This window comes from Pseudopodoces humilis, chromosome 4 (genome assembly GCF_049639895.1).
Source record: "Pseudopodoces humilis isolate 2021_Gansu_Grassland_sample_001 chromosome 4, ASM4963989v1, whole genome shotgun sequence".
Taxonomy (NCBI): domain Eukaryota; kingdom Metazoa; phylum Chordata; class Aves; order Passeriformes; family Paridae; genus Pseudopodoces; species Pseudopodoces humilis.
The window spans coordinates 7,289,481-7,312,768 of NC_142203.1; the positions used below are offsets into that span (position 1 = coordinate 7,289,481).

At 40.0% G+C, this 23,288-nt stretch overlaps 1 protein-coding gene across 1 annotated transcript in view; it reads left to right on the forward strand.

Moving 5' to 3' along the window:
• Window positions 1-340: 340 nt before the first annotated feature.
• Window positions 341-23,288, forward strand: part of FBXL17 (F-box and leucine rich repeat protein 17) — a 272,086-nt gene continuing 249,138 nt past the window's right edge. Inside the window, exons 1-4 of the mRNA XM_088054573.1 lie at window positions 341-1,208; window positions 13,515-13,637; window positions 16,834-17,091; window positions 17,794-17,925. Coding sequence (XP_087910699.1) covers window positions 471-1,208; window positions 13,515-13,637; window positions 16,834-17,091; window positions 17,794-17,925 — 1,251 coding nt within the window. The 5' untranslated portion in view covers window positions 341-470. The remainder of the gene's footprint in view (window positions 1,209-13,514; window positions 13,638-16,833; window positions 17,092-17,793; window positions 17,926-23,288) is intronic.

Below are 23,288 nucleotides of genomic sequence, written 5' to 3' on the forward strand. Positions count from 1 at the left end.
TCCAAACCCACCTGAACGCGTTCCTGTGTTATCTGCTCCAGGCGACCCTGACTTAGCAGGAGGGCAGGTCGACATGATCTCGGCGTGCCTCCCAAGCCCTAACGACATGCGGTGATAATGCTCGCAGGCGTACATGCCGTACATGGTCCCCAGAGCGGTTCACACAGCGTGCGCTCGCTGTGGACACAACGGGCACCCACGCGCACGCACCCGCGGCGGGGCCGCCCCCAGCCCAGCGCGGCCGCTGCCGGCAGCAGCGCCGGCCCGCCGAGCGCCGCCCCCGCTCCCCGGGGGAGGTCAGGCCGGCGGTAGCGGAAGCTTCTCTCTCCCTCCCTCCCTTCCCGGCGTCCCGGAACCAGCGCCGCCGCCGCCGCCGCCTCCTGACCCGGCCCGCCGGCAGCATGTCAGCTCCCGGCGTCGCCGCTCGCAGGTGACGCCCGCCCTTCCGCTGCCGCCGCTTCCCCTCCTATATGGGCCACCTGCTCTCGAAGGAGGCAAGGAGCCTGAGTCGGGACCGCCGCCGCCCGCGGGGGAAGGTGCCGCCGCCGCGCAGCCGGAGCTGCTTCCTGCGCGGGCCCTGCATGCTCTGCTTCATCGTGCACGGCGCCAGCCCGCCCGCCCCGGAGCAGCCGCTGCCCGCTGGGGACCCGTTGCTGCTGCCGCCGCCGCCCTACGTGTCGCTGACCGCCGCGGAGCAGCGCGTCGCCCGCCGCCTCTTGCGCCTGGCGCCCGCCGCCTGGGAACCTCCGGGCCGCTGCCAACGCCTCTTCCTCTCCGGCCTACTGCCCTCGCCGGTGCGGGGCCTCCTGGGGCCGCCCGGCGAGGTCTCCTCCGAGATGGTGTGCAAGCGCAAGGGGGCCGGGCTGCCCGCCTGCCCGCCCTGCAAGCAGCCGCGCTGCGCCGCCGCCGAGCCCGAGCCCGAGCCCGGCGCCTGCCAGTGCCCGGCGGAGCCGCAGCTGCTCGCCCTGCCCGGCGCCGCGGGGGAGAGCGGCGGGGGCACCGCCGGGCAGAGCGGCGAGGGACAGCCCGCCTCGCCGCCGCCTCCCGCGCCGCAGGACGAGAAGGAGCAGGGCCGGGAGGAGGAGAAGGAGCGGGGCAGTGAGGCAGGCTGCGAGGACCCGCTGGAGTACCCCGGCGACAGCTGCCGGGAGCTGCCGCCGCCGCCCACCCCGGACATCAACCAGCTGCCACCTTCCATCCTCCTCAAGGTGGGTCGCGATGGGAGGGATGGGCCAGCCCCCTCCCTGAGGATTTGGGAAGCGGCTGGGCCAGGCCCCGGGGTGCCGGTGTCGCCGGGCGGACTCGGTGCAGGGGGCAACCGGAGGAGGCCGGCCCGGTCTCGAGCTGCCTCAGCGCCTGGCTTTGGGGAGATAGATGGGGTTCTGGGGGGGTTGTTTGCATTTTTTTGTGTCCCGTTCCCCGACCCCATTTGTTTGTCGTTGGAAACGGCGTTACGGGCCGTTACCTGGACGTGCAGACAGACAAAATAGCTCCAGAAGCGATCTCGTAAAGGTTTTGACTGTTCCCGTTAACTTCGTTAGGTGCCCTTTATAAGTGGCCTTTTACTTGCATCACCGGTGTACTGCTCGCTAAGGGGGCCTGTCACTGTGTTTAGTGCTTTCATGGGTATTGCACCTACACAGACAAGTTTTCAGTGTTGATTATTAAACAGTTGCTGTGTATTGTGGATCATTTTTGGCCTTAGTAGTTCCACAGTGTTTGCAGTCTTCTTGAATTACATGCTTTCATAACCTTTTAACGCTGTGTATCAAAGGAACAGTCTCCTCTCCTGTCCCTTTTGCTGTCTTTCTGCTCCTTTAATACCGTTCTCCTTTGGGACTACTTTCCCTTTTTAAGCTGCTTTCTTGACCACTGTGCTGACTTCCTTCAGTTAAACATTAGCTAAAAAGAGGAGTTTAGCTGGAACTGAGCTGGTGATGTCTTCCACAGTCTGATGTGAGTGTGCCTTTAAATTGTGGGGAATCAGTTTTGAGGATTGCAGGAGTTTTTCAGAGGTCAGATGGCAGAACTTAAAGCAGGGCATAATAATGGAGGAGTGAGAGACATGACTCTTGGTGTTTATACTTTACTAGTTGTACATCCAGTGTAGAAGGTACTTGCTTTACTCTTTTGTTGTCAAACAGTAACAACCTACTTATTTGACTGTCTTGCATATAACACTAATTCTGTGGGAAGTTTAGTTCGTTTGAGGGTTCATTGTTGTTCATTGGTTGCTTTTTTTTTTATATACTCATGAAATGTGTTACTAATGATATGTCATGATATGTTTTGTAGATGTGCGATGCAAATTAACTCTAGGCAAATAAGAACTCATGAGCTATCATCTGAATTAATCTCATCTGTGATTACAAAATTAAAGCTTTGTTTTGTAGTTCTTCTAGAAGGGAGTCCATTTGTTTGCCACTATTATTGGAAGATAACTTTTTTCTCTGATATTTAATTTTAGGATTTGAAGCTGGACTCCTTTGATTAGCGTAGCTAATGTAGATTTTTTTTGATCAACGGTGTGAGTACTTTTCTGTGGTTACTTTTAGTACTCACTTTCACTTTTTGAAAAGTATACCTTTTTTTGAAAAGTAAACCTCTGCTATAACTTTAGTAGTAAAAGGTGTCATGTCCATCTTACTTGTAGACTAGTTAAAATGTTATTTAATCTCTATTTTATATAGATCCAGTACTTCATTCTTACCTGTGTTTTCAAGGTTGTGGGGGTTTTATGTCTGGTTACTTAATTGTACAAACAAGGGGTTTTGTTTTAACCTCAGCTGGCAACTAGGTGCCAGGCAGCCACTCACACACCACATCCACGGACTGTTTGGGTGGAGAATTCAGGGGGAAAAAAGTGTACCTTGTGGGTTGTGACAAGAAGAGTTTAATACAGAATGCAGAGTATAATATAGGAAAATAAAGCAATGTTTGTATAAAAAGGCGAGCAAGAAAGAGATCCGGGTGATGCACAATACTTTTGTTTTTACAGCTACAAAGCACTGTACCAGCAGCTGAGAAGAATTCTATCCTAGCTGAAATCAGGACAGACACCTACCTTCCCCAGTGATTTTGTCTCTACAGTTGCCCTGTAGTCTAGTTCCTTTGCAATGCCTTTGAAAAAATAGGCCATTTTTTCTAGCACCATGGTAGGAGCCAACCTACTCACCCCGAAATTTGCCCTTCAATCCATAGCTGTTCTGATGAGTTGGGTTTGTGGTTTTAGGTTTTTTCAGATTATGTGTATATATATATTTTATATATATATATATATGTATATCTCTATATATACACACACACAGGGTATATGTATATCTTTATGTATCTGACTCCTAACTATTCCATTGTTTTGGGTTTTTCAGTTGCTTTCAAAATATACTACTCTGTTATGGAACTTATAACTTCAGATATCTAACCAGGTGTCCTGTCAACTGGATTTACGTTTGCCTTCTTATGATGGATTTTGATACAGATAGAAGTATATTTAGGATATTCTTTGTCCAAAGGTGTAATTTTATTATGAGAGGGTAGAAGACAAATATACCCAAAATCTTTACTGAGCTTTTTACAGTAGGTCTGGGAGACACAAACCTTCATACAAGGGCAAGATATTCCATCCTGGGGAGCATCAGGAGACAGATCCTGCTTGTTTTTTTCTTGATTCCCACATCTGTGACCTTGTGATGCAGTGGTGTTGGTGCAGGAGTGTCTGTGACTGGCGTCTTTAGGTGGCTCAAGACAAGCCCAAGGAACTACGTCAGAAACTGCTTTAGTAAGAGCTTGCCACTTTGTCTGCTCAGGTGCTGTTTATCTGTTTACAGTGGTTCAGTCTCCTCTAAGCCAAGGGTTTGGGATGGGTGGAAGGGTTTGTTAGACTGAAGTTGACCTGCAGATCATTAGATGGGCCCTACTGGATTGGGAGGTTCATGGTGCAGTGTGCCAGTTGTTCCTGGTTTCCTGGCTGGTGAAGAGGTGTCCTGGTCGATATGAAGTGATAAAAGAATGGTGCTTCCACAGTCAGGGTTTTGTATTTTGCTTTTCATTTTGCTGATGAAATGTGTATGAGACAACAATGTTATACAGTGGGCAAATGTCATGTTTAGTCTTGGTAGAGGAGGATGATTACCTTTGACTAAAGGACAATTCAAAGCCATTCTCTTTAAGACTTGAGGGGAATTAAGGAATTATAGATCAGTCAGCTATATAGATAGCTTGACTGTGTCCTAGACACGTGTGAATTAAAAAATGAAAGAGAGCTGTTTGTAAGCATGCACTACATGAAAAATTACAATTGCTTCTGCTGCATATGAGTAAGTTCTGAAAACTTTGAGCTCTATGTCACAAATTTGTGCCTATTGAAGTGTCACTGCTGCTTATTCCTGGAAAATAAAATAGAAAAATAAATCTTCCTGTTCCACCTGTTACTTCTTTGCTGTGCTACTGTTTAATCAAAATGGGTGTAAAATGGTGTGCAGACTGAGCCATGAACTTATGAGAGAATGCCAAGTCAAACACTTCAGATTTCCTTTTGAGGTGTATTCACAGGAGTTCTGTGTGTAAAACACAGAAAGGAAATTCTCTCCTGTGCTTGGTGCTTTTAAGGCCTCTGCTAGAGTGCTGCATTAGGCTGTGGGCACTGGGATCTTTTTAGAAAATACACACACAAATGTGAGAGTGATAGAGGCGATCCAGAGGTCATGAAAAACATGGCCTACTAAAATATTTGAAAGATTCTGGACTGAATGACAGTTGTTCATAAAGAAGACTGAGATGCAATCTTTAGTATGAGAAAATTGATAGTTCAACTGTGTTCCTGTCCCTTGTTGAATAGAAGGAAATAATAAGCTTAATTTGGGCAAGATGCTTAGATGTTCTTACAGTGTATAATTTTCCAGGTTTTGGCAGCAGTGGTTTCCTATCTCTTAGGTTATGTGACAAGCTGGGATTTCTATTTCTTAATTATTTCTTTAACATCAAGGGATGGGATGCCCTTATAAGGAATATTTGGGGCGTGCTTAAACTTACTTCAAAACAAAAGGATCTAGAATAGATTGTCTTCTTTTTGAGGTCTGCTTTCTCAGTTTGCTGATCTTATTTTTATAAAGCACAAGCACATGCCTGTAGCATAGAGACTCTGTCAGTTTTGGCTTAAGGCTAATGCACTATAAAGGGAAGATAAGTGTGTGTCAGTATATATGTCAGTGGGTGTGTCTTTTATTAAATATAAGGTTTTCGTAAATACATTATTTTTATTTGAAGCACTATTGACTCCTTTTCTGGAATCTTTTAGTTTTCTCATTCTTCCCTTGTTGCAATAAGTTACAGGTTTTCTTTTGTTGCAACAATAACTTCATTTTTTTTTCTGATAATGTTGATTGATACAAAATGCATTGCTGCTGTCATTGTACTGCTAGCACTGAATTTAAGATAATCTGAGTGGTATGAAGTGGGTTTGATAGACCTTTAATTTTGTCTTCTGTTCTTTGAATGCTGGCATTTATGCTTGAAAAGACTGCATGTGCATTTTATTATTGCACTGTGATTTTATTTTTTCTTTTTTTTTTTTTAATTCTTTTTGGCTAGTCAGAAGGGAGAGACATCAAAATACATCATTTGGATGGACTTTATCTGCAAGTTCTTTGAGTCACTTTTGTAATGCTAGCTTTCTTTCTTATTTATGCTGGTGTTCCCATCATAATATCCTGTCTAAAGTTTGTGTTGAGTTTACTTTTCAGTGTAGCACTTAGAGACATGGAATGGGTTTTGAACCTTTGTGGCTGATGCTAGGAGGTAAAATGTCCTTTAATTTCACTATTAATTCAACTGAACTCCTTTTTCTTTCGCAGTGCTCAACACAGCAGTGTGGTTTGTTATGGATTTGTTTTGGTTTTCTGGCTTCTTGATTGTTTTTCCCATGAAGCTTACTGTCACTCTGTGATTCTAGTGGGGAAATGAACCAGTCTGATGTTCACTGTGATGTTACTGAGCTTCTGGAATGCAGTTGAGGGGCAATATTGTGAAGGGAGAGTGTGCCAATAGACTAGTAACTGAAGAGAGGACAGTATATGCTCATTATTTCAATGATAAATTCCTGAAAGACGTTGTGAATTTTATGATTTATTGCAGAATTGCAGAAACAATTGTTTTGCTTTGCAGAGGTATGTTTTAAAAGGTGTTTGTGCCATTGTAGGGTGAGTAAATTCATCTGGCTAATGTGGCACCAGTCTAATGTCGAAAATTTTTCATTAGGATCAGCTGCTAGAAAAGACTTTCTCTAAGTACAGTCACTAAATCCAGTGCTAAAATTCGAGTGGCTGGAAGTAGGGGACTGGTAAATGGTTGCTATGAGTGGCAACTTGCCAAGAGAGTCCTGGCTGTGATTTGAAATCACACCATCACTTTTCCTGGCTGGCACATTTTTCTTAATCATAAGAACAGTTTTAACTGTCTTTCCTTCATGGGTGTACTGAGGCTCCTTTCAGAGGTGTGAGTTCAGTGCTCATATCTCTTTCATAAACTCAGAATCATTTGTGTTTCCTTCGTTATGTTATGTGTGGCTAAAGTGAAGAAATCCCTTGAAAACAAAGCAGATACTTGTTTTTCCTTCCCCTTCTCTTATGTATGATTCTTGAGGTTTCCAAAATAGAGTGAAACAGCCTTTAATAAACATGAATAAATCCGCTGGTAGCTTAACTGCTCTATTTGCAAGTAGCAAATACTGTGTCTTACCGTTCCTAGTAAAGTGTCATGCACTAAGCATGTTCTTTTTGTCAAATGGTACTTGAGAATTAGTTTTGTAAATGAAATTTTAGTTAGTTGCTGAAAAAATTGATGAAACAAATGAGCAGTTTTTCAAGAATAAATATCTCAAATTACTTAGGTGCCATGGAATGTTTGAGTGTACGTTTTATTGTTCTTTTGTTGTTAATTCCGTAAACTTTTTGGTTTCAAACAAATCTACCTGATGCAGTGTAATGAAAACAATTTTGTAGATACTTATTCTTTAATACAAAAGTTTCTTATTGATAGAGGAGAGCTTCATTCACAGAAATGAAATTATTTCTTCCAAATGAAAATGATGGACAGAAATAGGGGGTGCATAGATTCACCTTTTACAGTCACTTCAGCCATAGGGCCTATATTTTGTTAATGTGCATAGAGGTATACCTTGTTCTTCTGAAAGTTTGCAGTATTTTTTTAAAGAATGGTATTAGCAATACACTGAATTCTCCTGTGTCCTTTCCTAAGGCAAAAGCTACTTTAGTATGTGCCATCAATAATTCTAACTCCTTGATTATGCTTTTTAATTTTTTTTTTAAACTAAGATTGATAAAATTATTTCTTGAGTTATGTTTACTTTATATTTGATTTTGGTGATGTGAGTTAGTTATTAGGAAATTTCATGCTGAGGATATTGTGTTATCAACCACATAAACAATTTTCTATTATCAAACTTTCTTTCATAGTAACTTGTATGGATATGGTTGACTTTTCACTATTTCCTTTGATTAAAAGTGCAGTTATCTTCTTCACTTGATTCACTTTGAGGAACTTAAAGCCAAAATTACCAAATATTTAAGACACACTAAATAAATTTAGTGTGTGGATTTCTGATTTTTTTTTAAACTGATCTTTAATAATTTAAAAAAGGTACTTATAGGATGCTTTGTGGTGTTTTTTGTTTTGCTGTTTCAGTTTTTTTTTCTCCTCTGTTCCTGCTGAAATACTAACATTTCATACAAATGTTCAGAATAGTATTATATATATATATATATATATTTTTAAAATGTATAATATATTAAATATAATGTTTATTTAAACATACAGGTTGAACTATCTAGGATACATTTAATATAGAAACAGTGGGGGAAATGTTAAGGGTGTAATGACTGAGGCCCATTATGCAAGGACTTGGTGGTAAAGGAGAGAATTTATACACAGAATAACTTTTTCTCTAATTTTTCTGGTTGGACCCTTCACTAACATTAATCAACATTTGCTTTCTCCCTTTCTCCTCCATTGTCTTACAAAATATTCTAAAAAGCTGAAGTAAACACCAAAACTTTGTTCATGCACTATTTTTTGGTGGTCTGAATTGTGCTATGCAAGGGCTTGGTTTGGCTGGTTTAAAATCAATTGAACATCACCTGATTCAGAATGGTGGATTGACTTACATGGGGTACTGTGGAATTAGCTGTATTTTGTTGGTTAAAGGTAAAACAGTGTGCCTTTTCTCTTGTAAGGGATTTGAATGGGTGTATCTATCAACATAAAATTAGACTGTTTGAATTAAGTGAAGCAGATTGAATGTGATTTGGCTGAAAACTTCCTCTGTCTGTTGACTTTTGCTGTCGTGGGCATTGCATTTTTGTATTTTATTTTGATGTAGGACCACTTAGATTGGAAAACATCTCTAAGATCATTAAATCTGACCATTAACCTGGTACTGCCAAGTCCACTGATAATCCATGCCCCTAAATGCCACATTTACATGTCTTTTAAATGTCTTCAGGGATGGTGACTCCACCACTGCCTTGGACAGCCTGTTCCAGTGCTTCCCTTTCAGTGAAGAAATTTTTCCTGATGTCTAAACTAAACCTCTCCTGCTTCAACATGTGACCATTTCTTGTCCTGTCGGTTTTTGCCTGGGAGAAGACCCTGAACCTTCCTCCTTACAGACAGTTGTAGAGAGCAATAAAGTTCCCCCTGTGCTTCCTTTTCTCAAGGTTGAAAGCTCTCAGCTGCTCCTCATTAGACTTGTGCTCCAGTGCCCTCTGGACACCTCAAGATTTTTCTTGTAGTGAGGGACTCAAAACTGACCACAGGATTGAGGTGTGGCTTCACCAGTGCACAGCACAGGGGAATGGTCATTACCCTGGGTAGTTTCACTCAGTTTCTGGAGTACACCCATGAAAGCCATGAGAAGACAGTTTCTCCAGGAGAGTGCTGTGTCAAAGTAAACTGTGTCAAAGACTTTACTAAATTCCAGGCACACAAAATTCACAGCCTTTCACTTACTCCACCATACTGGTTGGCTGGTCATGGGGGGAGACTAGGTTGGTCCAGTAGGACCTGCCTTTCACAAACCTGTGCCGGCTGGGCTTGACTCCTGGTTGTCCTGTATGTGCCACGTAACAGCACTCGAGATGATCTGCTCCATACCCTTATCCAGGATTGGTCATGACTGACAGGCTTGTAGTTCCCTGGATCCTCCTTTGAGCCTTTCGTGTAGATCAGCATCACCTGTGCCAGCATTCAGTCAACTGGAAGTGCCCCTGTTAGCAGCCAGGACTGCTTGTAGGTAATGGAAAGTGGCTTGGTGAGCACTTCCACCAGCGCCCTCAGGGCCCATGGATTCCATCTTGCCCCATAGACTTGTGCAGGTGTTAGGTGGTGTAGCAGGTCACTTAGATTATGGGGGGACTTCTTTCCCTGTCTTCCGGTTCAGTGGGCTGGGTACCTGAGAGCAGCCAGTCTTGCTTTTAAAGATTGAGGCAAGGAAGGCATTACTGCTCTTTAATGAGTCTGTATGAACAGTTTTATATCAAAGCAAGAACTCGTGTTAAAGAATTCACTGTCTGGGAGATATAGTAAGGCTGTCAGTGGGGAAAATCAGGTATCCTTAAATGAGATGTAGCCTGAAGGCTCAGAGAATCTCTTGCAACCATTGAAGGGAAAGAGAAACCCACTAATCTTAACACTGAAAGGGTGAAGCAGGAGGAACTGACATCTACATTAGGAATCTGGGCTGGAAGAAGGTGAGATGAGAGAGAGGGAGCTCCTTTTCCAGAACTCCGCTTCCTCTACCCCTGCCTTTTGCCAACAGGGAAAATAATGTAAAATGATTCTAGAAAAAGCTATTAAACCTTTTTTTTTTTTTTTTTTTTTTCTTTTACAGTGCTGAAGGATATTCTGGTGTTTGGAAGAGGGATTTTGAGGGGAGTTGAAGGGGAACAAATTGAGTGGTGGATATGAAAATGTATATGTTTGAGTACAATTTTCAGGAATTAAATGTGCTAACAAGTAGAACTGTTGCTATCCAAGTTATCTGTCATATGTGGGAGTTAAATGAACAAGCTTGTGAGTAGAAATGGATTTTTCAGCTGTATTTATGCATCCTTGGGAATTAGAAAATTTAAGTTAGGACAATTAAGGTGCCACAATATCAGTGTATATCTAGAGAATAATACTGAATTAAAGGGTGGTGAAGGTATCAAAGTGAGTCAAAGCATTTTATGCACTAGTGCTGTATTTTAGTCAGTAGCTCGACTAATCCCTTAATGTAAGAGTGATGTGCCACCACCTGGGGTATGTCTAGTCCTTGCTACTAAATTCCATTTAGTGTAATTCAATATGTCATCTTCTAACAATTGCAAGCTCTGAAGAGAAGCTGTTGTTTTATATGGCATTATTCAGCATCCTATTGTAGCTGGAACTTGTAGAGCTACTACAGAAAATAAAACTGGAAGGCCTTGTTTTTGAACATATACTGTTTCTGTAATTTACCTGGCTATTCCTGTGCATGCTGGGACTTCTGCAATGACTTGGTCTCTCTTCTCGTCCTAGTGGCCTCACTCCTTGTTTTCTAAGAAGTTGGTTTGCAGCTCCTGTATTGCTTAATTCTCTCTGCTTCTAGACTTAAGTACAGCATGGACTAAAACATGATTACCAATGCTTTTGGACATTTTTCAGAATATTTTCTATGCAGCAGTACTGTTTGTGTCAAGCACTTAATCAAACTTGTTTCTTTTTTGTTTTGTTGTTGCTACAGCTGCTTCACACAGGAGAAACAGTTTAGCAGTAGGTCTGTGATTTGTGAGGGCTTTTGGCTTTTGCTGGGCTGATAGTGTAGCTGGACACCAGGTTCCCCTCCAAAGCCTGGGATTTCCCTCCTTGACTGCTGAGAGAAAACACGAGGAAAGGCTCATGAATTAAGGACCCGGAGAGATCACACAGTGATTACTGTCATTGGCAAAACAGGCTGAACTTGGGGAAGTTGGTTGAATTTATTACCAATCCAATTAGAGTAGGATAATGAGAAGTGAAACCTACATCTTTCCTAACTCTTGTGTTCTTCCTCGGCCTAACTGCATTTACAATTCTCTGCCTTCTTCCCCCAGCCACTCTGGAAGACCGGGATAGGGGCTACACTCACTGTTTCTGCTTGTATCTTGAGAGTTTCATGGAAGTACAGGGTACACTGTTTCTGCTGCTCTGGTTGCAACTTGCTTCTGCTTGAGAACTTTTTTTTCCTCCTCCTTATGTTATCCCAGAGGTGCTGCTGCCATCACTGACTGTCTTAGCCTCAGCCAGTGGTGAGTCCATCTTGGGTGCTGGCTGACACTGGCTCTGTAAGATGTGAGGGAAGGTTTTACCAGCTTCTCAGAGAAACTGCCTTTGTAGCCCACCTACTCTAAAAACCAAGCCAAGCCATGCCCAGGATAAACAAAATCCAAAAGTTATTTATGTGCTTTCATTTTAACAGTGGCAGCTGTATTAGCAGCAGTCTTTACTGTACCATGTTTACTATGTTCTTTAGAACTGCAAACTTTTGTTTCTCAGAGGTGGTATTTCCACAAATAAGCATATTTATTTCCCACTTAAGTAAACATTAGTTGAAGTATTTTATAATGCCAGCCTTGATATCCTTTGTTAATATTAATTGGAGCCAGTCAGACATCTGTCTAAACATAATGTGGATCGTGTTGCTTTGTTCTCTTCTAAGAGAACTACTTTTTGTAACTGTTAAGAGATTCAGTCTTCTGTTTCATGCCTGTAGCAGGAATTCAAGTTTCCTGCTGCTCTTACTAACTTAGAATTACTGGCACCATCAGACTGTCATCTTTTCTAATGTTTAGATTCACACTTTTGCAAGAAATGTCAGATGCTAAATTGCCACTTACTATTCAGTGCTTTCTTTCTGCTTGACCAAGGGTGATGGTATTTTTTGAGTGCTGAATGCAGCCACCTTCTGATTCTGCACATGGGTTCACCAGTATGGACAAGAACTGCAGGGAGAAAGCAGGCAGTGATTGTTTTGTTTCCACTTCTGTGCTTAACTGGCTGCCCAATGGGAAGCAGACAATGACTCTGGTAATGGCCAAGCAAATGGGGGAAAATGGGGCTCACACACAATCCTTCAACACTAAGGAGTCGTGGGTAAGAGATCGCAAGTTTCTAATAGGTAGAAAAAGAGGAGAATTATAAATCTTGCATGCATGTAGAGTATCATGAATTTGACCTCCTCCTCTCTTATCAGAGCTCTGCTTCATCAAGGGGCCTTGTAGGAATATACATACTTAAAACTGCTGGAGTAAGCCATCCCCTAGAACAAGGGGTACAGTTATAGTTATTCTCAACAGTTCATTATCTTGTCTGTTCCAAAGACCACCCAATGACCAAAGTTCTGTAAGTTACCATTATAATTTAATGCTTCATTACTTCTTTTTTTTTTTTTTTCTTTTGTGTGTTTTCCCCTTTGCCATCCCTTTTCCTTGGCTAAGCAGTCATAGTAGTTTTCTTGAACATTTTCATGTTTAGTAGACTTGAGTTCTTTTCTAGGGATACTCTCCAGTATTTTCATATTTTCTTGAGAAAATTGCCTGAGATTGGCAATAGAACTTCTGTTTAGTATGTGATGTCCTCAGATGAGTTGGAGGGCTTTCTCATGTTTTGCAGTCTGTATTCCTGTCTACACAGTATAATGCCACTACTGCCTTTTCTCATTATAGTATCGCGTGTGGATTTAAGTTCATTTGTGCTGACAGGGTATCTTCATGTGAACTCTTCTATTACTTATTAATAACACTTTTTCTATTTGTTAACTGCTCTTTTTCTAAGACCCTCTTTTTTCTATTTTTTAATAAAAAACAATACTTTTAAGAAGTGGATGAATGTAATACATGCTATAGCAATTTATGATCTTGCTGTAATGTTACAGTTTATTCTTTTTTTTGCCAGTTGATACAGTGCTCAAAACCTTGGGGTGTAAAAGGCTAATTTTGTGCTTCAGTTCTCTTCTATGACACTGATTTACTCTGCTAATTGACTCTACCATCCCATGCCCCCTTCCCACAAGACCTGATGAATTAGTACCTTTATGACTCTTCTTACCAGTTTAGTTAGAAAATAAAAAGAAAAGTTTCCCACCCATTTCAGGATGGGAATGAAAGCACTTTTTAAATGGCTCGCAAATAACACTGAGCTAATTTGTAATTTGTTAAAGTGTGCCATCTCAGACGCACTTCTGAAACTCAGTCTACAAAATGAGTACTTTGGATATATTCCATTGTTGGTTATGCTAATATGACTTATTAATATTGTCAGTTCTTGTGGGATGTAGGTTTTTTTGTTATTGTTTCTGATTAATCAAATGGGGGGAAAGTTGTAGATCTGTGTGTTATAATGCATACTAATACTTCTCTGTCTTTTACAGGATATATTGGTAGTAAAATATTTCTGTATCCAAAATATGATTATATCTAACTTTTTTTTTTTTTTCTTTGCAGATATTTTCCAACTTATCTCTGAATGAGCGTTGCCTTTCAGTGTCATTAGTCTGTAAATATTGGCGTGACCTCTGTTTAGATTTCCAGTTTTGGAAGCAGCTGGATCTCAGTAGTCGTCAGCAGGTATGAAAATGTCATTGTGGAATAACTCAGAAGTCAAGACTTTGTTCTTAGATCTTGTACTTTTGACCAGGGGGAAACAAAGGAAACTCATAAGATGGTGATGCTCTGTAGTTTCATGGATTTTTCTGCTATTAGCTGAAAATGTCTGGACCCATAGATTGGTTCCTTTTAAATATAATGTATTTTGTCTGACATCAGTTGTTAAATAGTGTGAGCACAAGTGCTGTTTGAAATGGGTTGTGGGTTATTTGTCTCAACTCTGCATCAGATAGTCTGGAACTATCAGACCTCTTATTAATTCTAAGACAAACATAAGCCTTTCTGAGGATGCTGTAGTTGGAAGAAGGTTATATATGTGGTGTTTTCTCTGTTTGTTTTAACAAATTTTCTTGATTTTATTCAGCTGGTATGGCTCTTAATCACTAGAAAAGAGACTGTGTTTGATTTTTTTTTTTGTTTTTTAAACCTTTAGCCAATCATAGAATGAAATATTTGTAGGTTTAATTTAGTGAAATTGAAATCCCTAGGAACCTAGCCTTAAATTGTACAGGGCAACTTCCCTCCTTGGAAAGCTTTAGGGGTGCCAGTATTGTTTGGCCACTGTCCTTGGGTTTCTTGTTGAGTAGTGACTTGCAGGGGTTAATAAGCAGTATCTTGAGAATATCTTGAGAGTTTCATGGAAGTACAGGGTACAGAGAAATAACAACTGGACGGTTGCATTTGAAGAAGGATTCTTTTTTCTTTGCAATTATTTGGTGTTATGGTTTAACCCCAGCCAGCAGCCAAGGCTAAGGCAGCCCCTTCCTCACTCCCCTACCAGCAGGGCTGGGGAGAGAACTGGAAGAATAAAAGCTACAAGACTCATGAGTTTAAAGACAGTTTAATAGTGAAAGCAAAAGTTGCACACAGACACACAAAACAAGCAAGACAAAGAATCAATTCACTGCTTTCTATAGGCTGGCAGGTACTTAGGCTTCCCCAGCAGAGCAGGGCCTCCTCACACAGAGCAATGACCTGAGAAGACAAACTCATCCCTGGAAATGCCCCTCCCTTCCTCCTTGTTCCCCTCACTTCATGCACTGAGCATGATGCCACATGGTCTGGCATATCCCTTTGGTAACTTGGGGGTTACCTGTCCTGGCTGTGTTCCCTACAAACCTCCCAGCCTCTTTGCCAGCATGGCCAGGTGAAAAGCAGAAAAAGCCTTGGCTCTGTGCAATCCCTGTTCAGCAATGAAAGAACCAGCACAAATCCAAAACATAGTCCCAAGTTGTCACTGTGAAGAAAATTATTTCTACCCCAGGCAAAACCAGCACCACTCTTTTCCATCTTAACACCTGCCTGATGAAAGAACAAGAAAAAAAGATCTGACTTGCTACAAATAAAAACCATATAGAATGCAGCAAAGACTGCTCATCAGCTGTATAAGACAAAAATCAAAAGGGATTTGTGTTGCTCTCTTGCCCTCTTTGGTTAAAGCTAAATCTTCTCTATGCCAAGTGATGGGTAGGTCTTTCTGAATGGTTCTTTGTAGGATTGTTGTCTTTTAAGTCACTTTGGTTAACTACAATGTCTATAGATGCAAAATGGATTTAATGTTTTTTTACAAAGGTGTTAACTAAACTTTGCTGTCTGACATCCAGGGGCTGCTCTGTCAGCCACCCTGGCACCGCCTGCTTGGGACTGAAGCTGCTCCGCAGTGGCAGCCCCAGGAAAGTGACGGATGCCCTGCTTGGCTCCCTGCACACCCCACACAGTCAGACCACTTTCCTTACTGCCTTGACTTCAGGTTTCCCACAGCAGAGTCTCAGACCTCTGGATAATCTAGCTGTTATTCTGTGCAACAACAGAATAACAGCTCAAGCTGGAGGTGGAGGGACCCCAACAAAGGGAACCCTGTGCTTTATATCCTCACAGTCTGTGCTTGGGTACATGAGGGGCTCTTGGCTCCTGCTGTATTTCCAAGTATTCCTCACCTGGCTGTGCCACAGGTCTCAGTGCCCTTTGTTGTGCAAAGGGCTGGCACCAGTTCATGGCCTTTTGCCTCTGGCTGTGCCACCTGGAGCTCAGCCTGAGCTCCCCTGCAGCTGCACCCTGAGTGTATTCCTCAACATTTATTGAGCATACCTTCTAATACATTAAAATGAAAAAAGAAAAGTTTTAAGGTATTGAAACACTGCCTTTCCATACAGCGTTACTACAAGTAACAAACATAATGGAATGAAGGCTAACACAATTGCCATAGGGCAGGAATTATTATCAATATGAAATCACATATATTTCAGTAAACAAAAGCAGTAATGTTTATTGACTGCAAGTTACATAGTTCTTTTATTAGTTAGTGTTCTACCTTCTGTGGGTTAAATGATTCCTGCACTTCTTATGGTAATTAGTCCACATTCTCAGTCTTTCTGGTCTTTCGGGTTGGTGGTTTGTGGTGTTTGCCATCTCCCCTTGCCAGAATCACCTTTTACTCAGTTGGAGGTGATTCAACACAGTTGCTGAGTTGGCTTTGTCAGTTTCTTCCTTATCTAAGAAGTTCTGCCAAATGTCATTGTCTGAATTCTGCATTCTTTATGTCCACTGTCAGTAGTACATTACTCTCCCCAAGCTTTGTTAACCTCTCTTAGGAGCTGAGGTCATTAAAGCACATCAGGCCCTAAACCTTAATAAGGCAATTCTACCAACAAGTAGATTATCTTTCTAATACCTGGATATCACAGGTAGTCTATTCATGGCTGAAAAGAGAAGTAGGTCTGTGGTTACCCTTCTAACTTTGGAGCTCAGTCTGTTTGACAGAGAGCTTCTGTCAAGTTGCACAGCCATTTGGGATTCTTTTTGTGGTGAAATAAATTCCTCCAGCTGCGCGTATTTTCTGTACTTGTCTCGATGTTGCCTCTCCCTCTCTGAGCTTTATCATGAAACCATCTAGCCACAGTCTACGTAGTCTGTCGGAACTGGCTTTCCCCCAGTAGCCCATATTCTATCAAAACCATCAGGCCCCCCAACCCCTGAAACAAACGAATTACAGTAAAACACCAAGCCATTGGTAGTATTTGTAAAGGAGATACAGTTTTGTTTTTCCTATAGCTCATGGAAATGCATCTTACAAGCAGCTATTTTAGTCCTAATGACATAAAAGATCAGTATGGAAAAAATTACATGTGAGCTTTTTTTTTTTTTTTTCCCTTTGCAGGTGACTGATGAGCTGTTGGAAAAAATAGCATCAAGAAGCCAGAATATTACTGAAATCAATATTTCTGATTGTCGCAATGTGTCTGATACAGGAGTATGCATATTAGCAATTAAGTGTCCTGGGCTCCTAAGGTATACTGCCTACAGGTGTAAACAGCTTTCTGACACCTCTATTATTGCAGTTGCCTCTCAGTGTCCTCATCTTCAGAAAGTGCATGTGGGTAATCAAGACAGACTCACTGATGAAGGCCTGAAGCAGGTAACCACCCATTCCACAAATTACTTAGTATATTTCAGCTTAGCAACTAAAAGAAGATATCCTTTCTTAGGATTGATTTAATTAAAATATCAACAAATCTTCTGTTTTAAAAGTTGGTGTATGGAGAGTTTTTTTGGTGCAGTGAATACTGTTCTCTAGAGACTGCACATACTTTCTTTTTTCTTTTTAATACCCAGGGATTGAATGATTGCTTTTGTAGTTAAATCTGCAGTTTGACATCCTACACTTCACATCTGTGAAATTTTCCTGAGCTTGGTTGCAATTCAAAACCTGTGTTGAAGTAACTCTCTTTGCTTTATGAATGCTGAAGGTGACTAATACCTTTATTTGTTAGATATGCAAGAAGGTTTCATCCACAAGAAAATGTTAAAGGAGCACTTATGAGTTAGGGTAAATCAAATAAACTTAAGCATAAAGGCATTGTTAGCTACCTGAACACACAGTAAATAACTTAGCTATTAGGTGCTGCTCTTAACTCCATTTTGTTGACCATAGTTAGCAACTTTATTTTGCCACACGTGTAATTAGAATCTTTTGTTTGCATATAGTGTTTCAAAGCCTGAAAAGAAAGATAATTTTTAATGGGGGGTGGAGAAGCAGAAAAACGCCTTTTCTCCCATCTCTTCATTTTAGTCAAATTCCATTGGTGTTTTTTTTTCCCTTTGATTTCATTAATTGCAGCTCGGTTCAAAATGCAGGGAATTGAAAGACATACATTTTGGGCAGTGTTACAAGATCTCAGATGAAGGAATGATCATCATAGCTAAAGGCTGTCTGAAGCTGCAAAGAATATATATGCAAGAAAACAAATTAGTAAGTACATATCATGATTTTTTTTCTTCCCAGGGCATTTTGATTGTCAAAGCTTTCTCTTGCTCTTATCTTTTAAAAATTTTCTTTAGAATGGCTGCTTTTTGCACGTGAATTGCTTAAAAATGTTCCTGGCTGTGAAAATTGCAGTTCTACAGAGATGGCTCAGAAGGTGATGCAAAGTACAAGTTAAGCTAAATGTATTATCTTGTTTTTTAACACGGTATTTCAGGAATAATTGTTTGGAAACTTCGTGGTGTGTACAGGAAAATATTTAGTTCATGTGGAATGTTTCTTTTGTTTCTACAAGTGCAGTAGAAAGTGCAAACAGCTATAAGATTTTTGCAGCTTGGGTTCTTGATTACAAGTGACACACTCTGATAATGTTTTCTTGAAATATATCACTTTGTCATCAGGATAGTGTGCCTGTGCTAGTAGAAGGAAGTTGTTGAGGAGTAATAAAACAATCTTGCTTCCTAATTCTAAGCAGTCTCTGAAATGATGGTTTTTAAAGTAGGAAGAGAGTGGCTTGTAAATGGTATAGCAGAACGGTGTCTTAGGATTTTTCTAAAATTTCATTTTGTTTAAAATTTTGTTTCTTGCAAAAAAAATAGTGAAACATGCTTGCAGTTGAATTTTTAGCTGTCAGCTAATGTCATGGTTACAACCTTTGTGTGGAACAAATAAATTGTGTTTGTAAGAAAACAGCATACCTTGTATTCAAGAGACATTTGATATTTGGCTTCAAATAGAGACATGCTAATGCGCAAGATTGGTTTATGTTTAAAAAAAAAAAAAATCTGAAATCAACAAAAAAGAAATAGGCAGAAGTTACTGGTTTTGGTCAGACTACAGAAAGTTGAAAAATAGGAGATAGAGGCCTAAACTGAGATTTCTGTATAGTTTAAATGCAGAAAAAGGGCATGATCCTCCTCCTGTATTGAAACACAATCTTGAATACTGTCAGAGCTAGTCCTTCCAATACTTACCTTAATACATAAAACCTTTAAATACGAAAAAGAAAAATAAATGATCTGAGATGTCTGGAAGGAAAAACCTCCTACTTCCTTCTCTGGAAAGAGAAACGTGGGTTAATTAAAATCATTTGAGTTTGAACGGAAGAGGAAAACCTTCATGATTTGCCTAACTGTATGTGAAATATGGCTTAATTGTAATTAAGGATGCAGTAAGTTTAAATATCCACATAAGTGCTTTATCATTGGGAAATATGGAGGCAAACTATTAACTTAGCATTCCTTGTAGATGCATCTTGGAATTCTCATCATTGAATTTTTTACTATCTTTATAGTATGAAATGTAACCTAAGAAGTTGTTATTGCAGTTACTAGCACTTAAGGACTTTGTGGTTTTAGTATCTGAATTGCCATCAAAGTTCCTGGTTGAAGTGGAGCTTAATAAGTACCTTAATGCTTTTTAAGGCAATTGTGAAATGTGCTCTTAATTTGGTTGCCTTCATTGTTGAAAACATAGCACTGATTTTTAATTGCAGAGAAGACAAAAATATTTGTTGTCAAATTAATAGGAAATTTATCTAATTTTTTTCTCTTCTGGTAATTTGTCTAGTGACTTACCAAGACTGAATTTTTGCCTGGTTTTTCATATATATACTTCCTTTTTTTCATATCTAATTGTACTTAAATTCCTGCCCATCCTTAATTTTTCAGGGGGAAGAAAAAGTCTTGGGGCAAACTTGGTATAGCTCTGTAAAATTAAAATTCAGCTCCATAAATCTTCATATGTACACATGAAATAATTTGTGAAGCTGTTATGAACTCCAGGGTGTTTGTTGGATCCCGAGAATAAAATAACACTTGAACAATGCTACTTCATGACAAAGCTGAAGAAGCTGCTCTGCTTTCCCCTTGCTACGGGCAAGAGACTTTCAAGTCTTGTTGCAGTGCAGTTTTGTGTGATGTAAGACAACTTTTAAGAAGTTCTCATGCAATTGTAAAGTGGAAACTTTTACATTCCAAAATAAGTAAAAAATACAGGAATTGTTTAGTTGTGTAATTACCTTAAAAGGGAGTAATGGTTGGCAAATGGTTTGTCAAATTCTGTGGGTTACTTTTCTCCCTTCTAAAAAAATGTCCTTGGTGTTTGGTGTGGCACATAGTACTTCCTTCTCCTCTGGTGAAGAAGATGGCTTGGGGAAATGGGTTTCTGTGTGTGTGTCTTTTCAAAATAAGTATTCATTCTCTGAAATCAAAATATTCTGTCTTAAGAAAAGTGTTCTTTACGTACAAGGGCTTTATCTGTGTATTTAAAATTTATACATTGTCAGTATGTTAGGAAGAGGACTCCTATTGTCCCTCCCCTTTTAAGCAACTGCTGTAGCATCCATGTAAATAATGTAAATAGTCTTGTGTTTTGTATTTTCTTGTTTATTCCTTTCTCAGAGGTGCTCAAAATCATGACTGTTACAGGCAATTTCTGTTAATTTCAAAATGTATAGTGCATTACAGATAGTACCTGATGGCTGAGTTTTCATATAGGCTTGTCTCACACTAATGGGTTTTACACTTCAAAAATACATCTAGGCAGAGGCAACCATCAGCTAAATAATGCCTTTGTGAATGTTACTTTGTAGTGAAATGTGTGTGGATCAGGCAACACATGTGTTACTTCATCTGTTGCTAAGTAACTCTGTTATCAGACTGCTGAGCAGAAACAGAGAAAGGAGAATTTATGTTCTGATTGTTGAATATGCTAGTCATTTCACAGAAAAATAGACCCTTTCCTGTCTTTGAAGTGCTGATTATGTCATGGTAATAAGCAAAAGCTGCAATTAATAGATGGGACAAAGGACGTAGGAGGATAAAGTTAATGTTGCATGGCGAACTCAACAACAGAAGGTTGTTGTTATTTGCATGACTGTTTAGGATTTGTGTCTCTTTGAAACATATTTATTTTTCCTCTATCCTTTGAATGAAAGAACAATTATATGCTGAACCTCTTTTCTGAAGCATACTGGCCAAATTTAGAACCTAGTGAAAAAAAAAACCACCACCAACTTTGCAGGACTTAGGAAGTGTACCACTGTGTTGTCTTTCATCATCTGCTCCCAGCCAGTCTGATGCAATTGAATAGTCTCACAAAATTTCAGGTCAAATGGAAGAACAGATTATAGCTCTGTCCAGACAAAACTAAAGAATTTCATGCTTTCTTGACTGAATTTAGTTGGACTTCTTATTCTATGGTTATGACTTATTTTGTAGTATGTTGTAACTTTTCTTTGCATCTTGTGAATGTTCAATGTGAGTTAAGCTGGTGGAAGATGGGTTAATTTCATTGTTATCTTTGTAGCAAATGCTGTTTTTTATCTTTCCACCCCACACAGAGAGTACATAGCTTAGGTGCAAAGTCAGAGAACTGCTCCACACTAACTTGCAGTATTCTCACTGAGACAAAGAGCCAGGGATACTTAACCTGAATTGCTTTTATTGCCACCTTGCATAGCAGGATGGAGTCCTAAAAGGTTTTAAAGGTTGACTACAGTGCACCCAAACGGAAGGGTTATCTCCAGAAGCTTTTGCACAAGCTGTCTGTTTTCCTTATTTTGATTAGAGTAGGTCTAAATTTGGGAGCTAACTGTAGAGCTGGAGAAAACCCTTCTCCACTTTACTAATTTGATTTAACATACTATTTTCTTTTTAATTGCATTTCCTTAACTGGGTGACTTAATAGCTAAAATTATAATACAATGGCTGCTGAAACTTAAGAGGTGGTAGTTACAGGCATGTTCCTCCCTATTCTACCCAGTGTTTGCATTTCTTTGTGGTGAACCAGATATGGATAATGAGAGAGAGCTTCTAAAGATGAAGTGAGGTGGAGTTTTAGATACTGCGAGAGAATGACAACATTCCTGCCTCTACAGTTTGTTCCCATGCTTCATCTTCTCTTTTACAACCTCATTTAGGAGTGGATAGGCTACTGCAGTAGCTCCTATGGCAGCACTTCTTCCTTTCCAATAAAATCATGTTGTGAAGTAGATCCTTAGAGGCAAATAATTTGTTTGATTGTTCCCAAATATGTTCATTAAGGCAGTTAGAATATAAGTTGACCATGTTTCTATTTCTTAGACTCTTGATTCTTCAATTTCAAGATAACCAAGTTTTGGCCCAGTTGGCAATATGTTTGATACGTGGTAACACTTTTTAAGCACATATTTTACAGGTGGCTATTTAACAGTTTTTTAAGATGAGTATTCTGTAAGTGTTCTGCTTACCTTTGCAGTTTGCAGTAGATAAGGGTTAAAATTAAAGTTAACTGTGATGCTATGTTTGATAGAAAATACAATGCTTAAGATATGTGAATAATATACTTAAGTTTCAGTAAAAATGAATTAAGGTAGACTAAACAGAATATTACAGTTTTCTCACACAATTAAACAATCAGCATATGCCTTTAAAACATTGACTGGAATCAACTTAGTATGAAATGCAAAGGAAAAAAATAAACTTAATTCTCATATTTTTTGAATAATCAGCATTGTGTAAGCTGTTAAATTTATTTTTGTCTTTTAATGATATTCCTCATCCCACTTATTTCTTTACTTTGGGAAGCATTTCCCTTACTGCTTCCTGCTTGTCATCTACAAACACTTACTTCAGCATTGTACCTTGTGTCACAAACATTGAGAGGAGAGAGTATTGTGCTTTCAGTTCAGCCCAGGCAAATTATTTCAGGAAGAATGTATTATAAGGCATATAAACTGAACAGTGTCAGATGTTTATAATGCATGGAAGTAACTTACTTTTTTTCGATGGTAATAAGTAAATGAAAGAAATTTTTGGGAAAAGTATTACTAAAGAATGTAATCTCCCTGTCCTTTCTCCATCCCCCACAATATATTCCATATGCTATTTCACATTTTACATACAGTTATGTATGTTTTACATACAAACTGTTCTACTTGAAGAAATTTCAGAAGAAGAATTGTGCTCCCATGTTTCTTTAGGCATACTTTCTGTATGTAATATTTTTGAATGACTTTATTTCATTGCTTGAGGTTTTGAAAAGAACTGTAGTTGTTCCAGACTTCTCCCTTCAATTACGGTTTTTACAATGAAACCCCCATGTTCAGAAGGACCCTGCTGCTTTTTTCTTTGCAGACACAGGTGCCTCCTCCTTCAGGTGTGACCTAGGTTTCCTGCAGCAGAATCTCAGACATCTGATTTATAAAAATAACAGGTTTAACAGAGATACAGCATCAGGTCAGGCATCAGTTGGGTGCCTTCAAAGAGGGACCCAGAACAAAGAAAACTCCAGGCAATTATATCCTTATGACTTATGCCCCCGCCTCTCACACACTCTTCTCCTGCTTTGATCCAATGGTGATTTTTGGT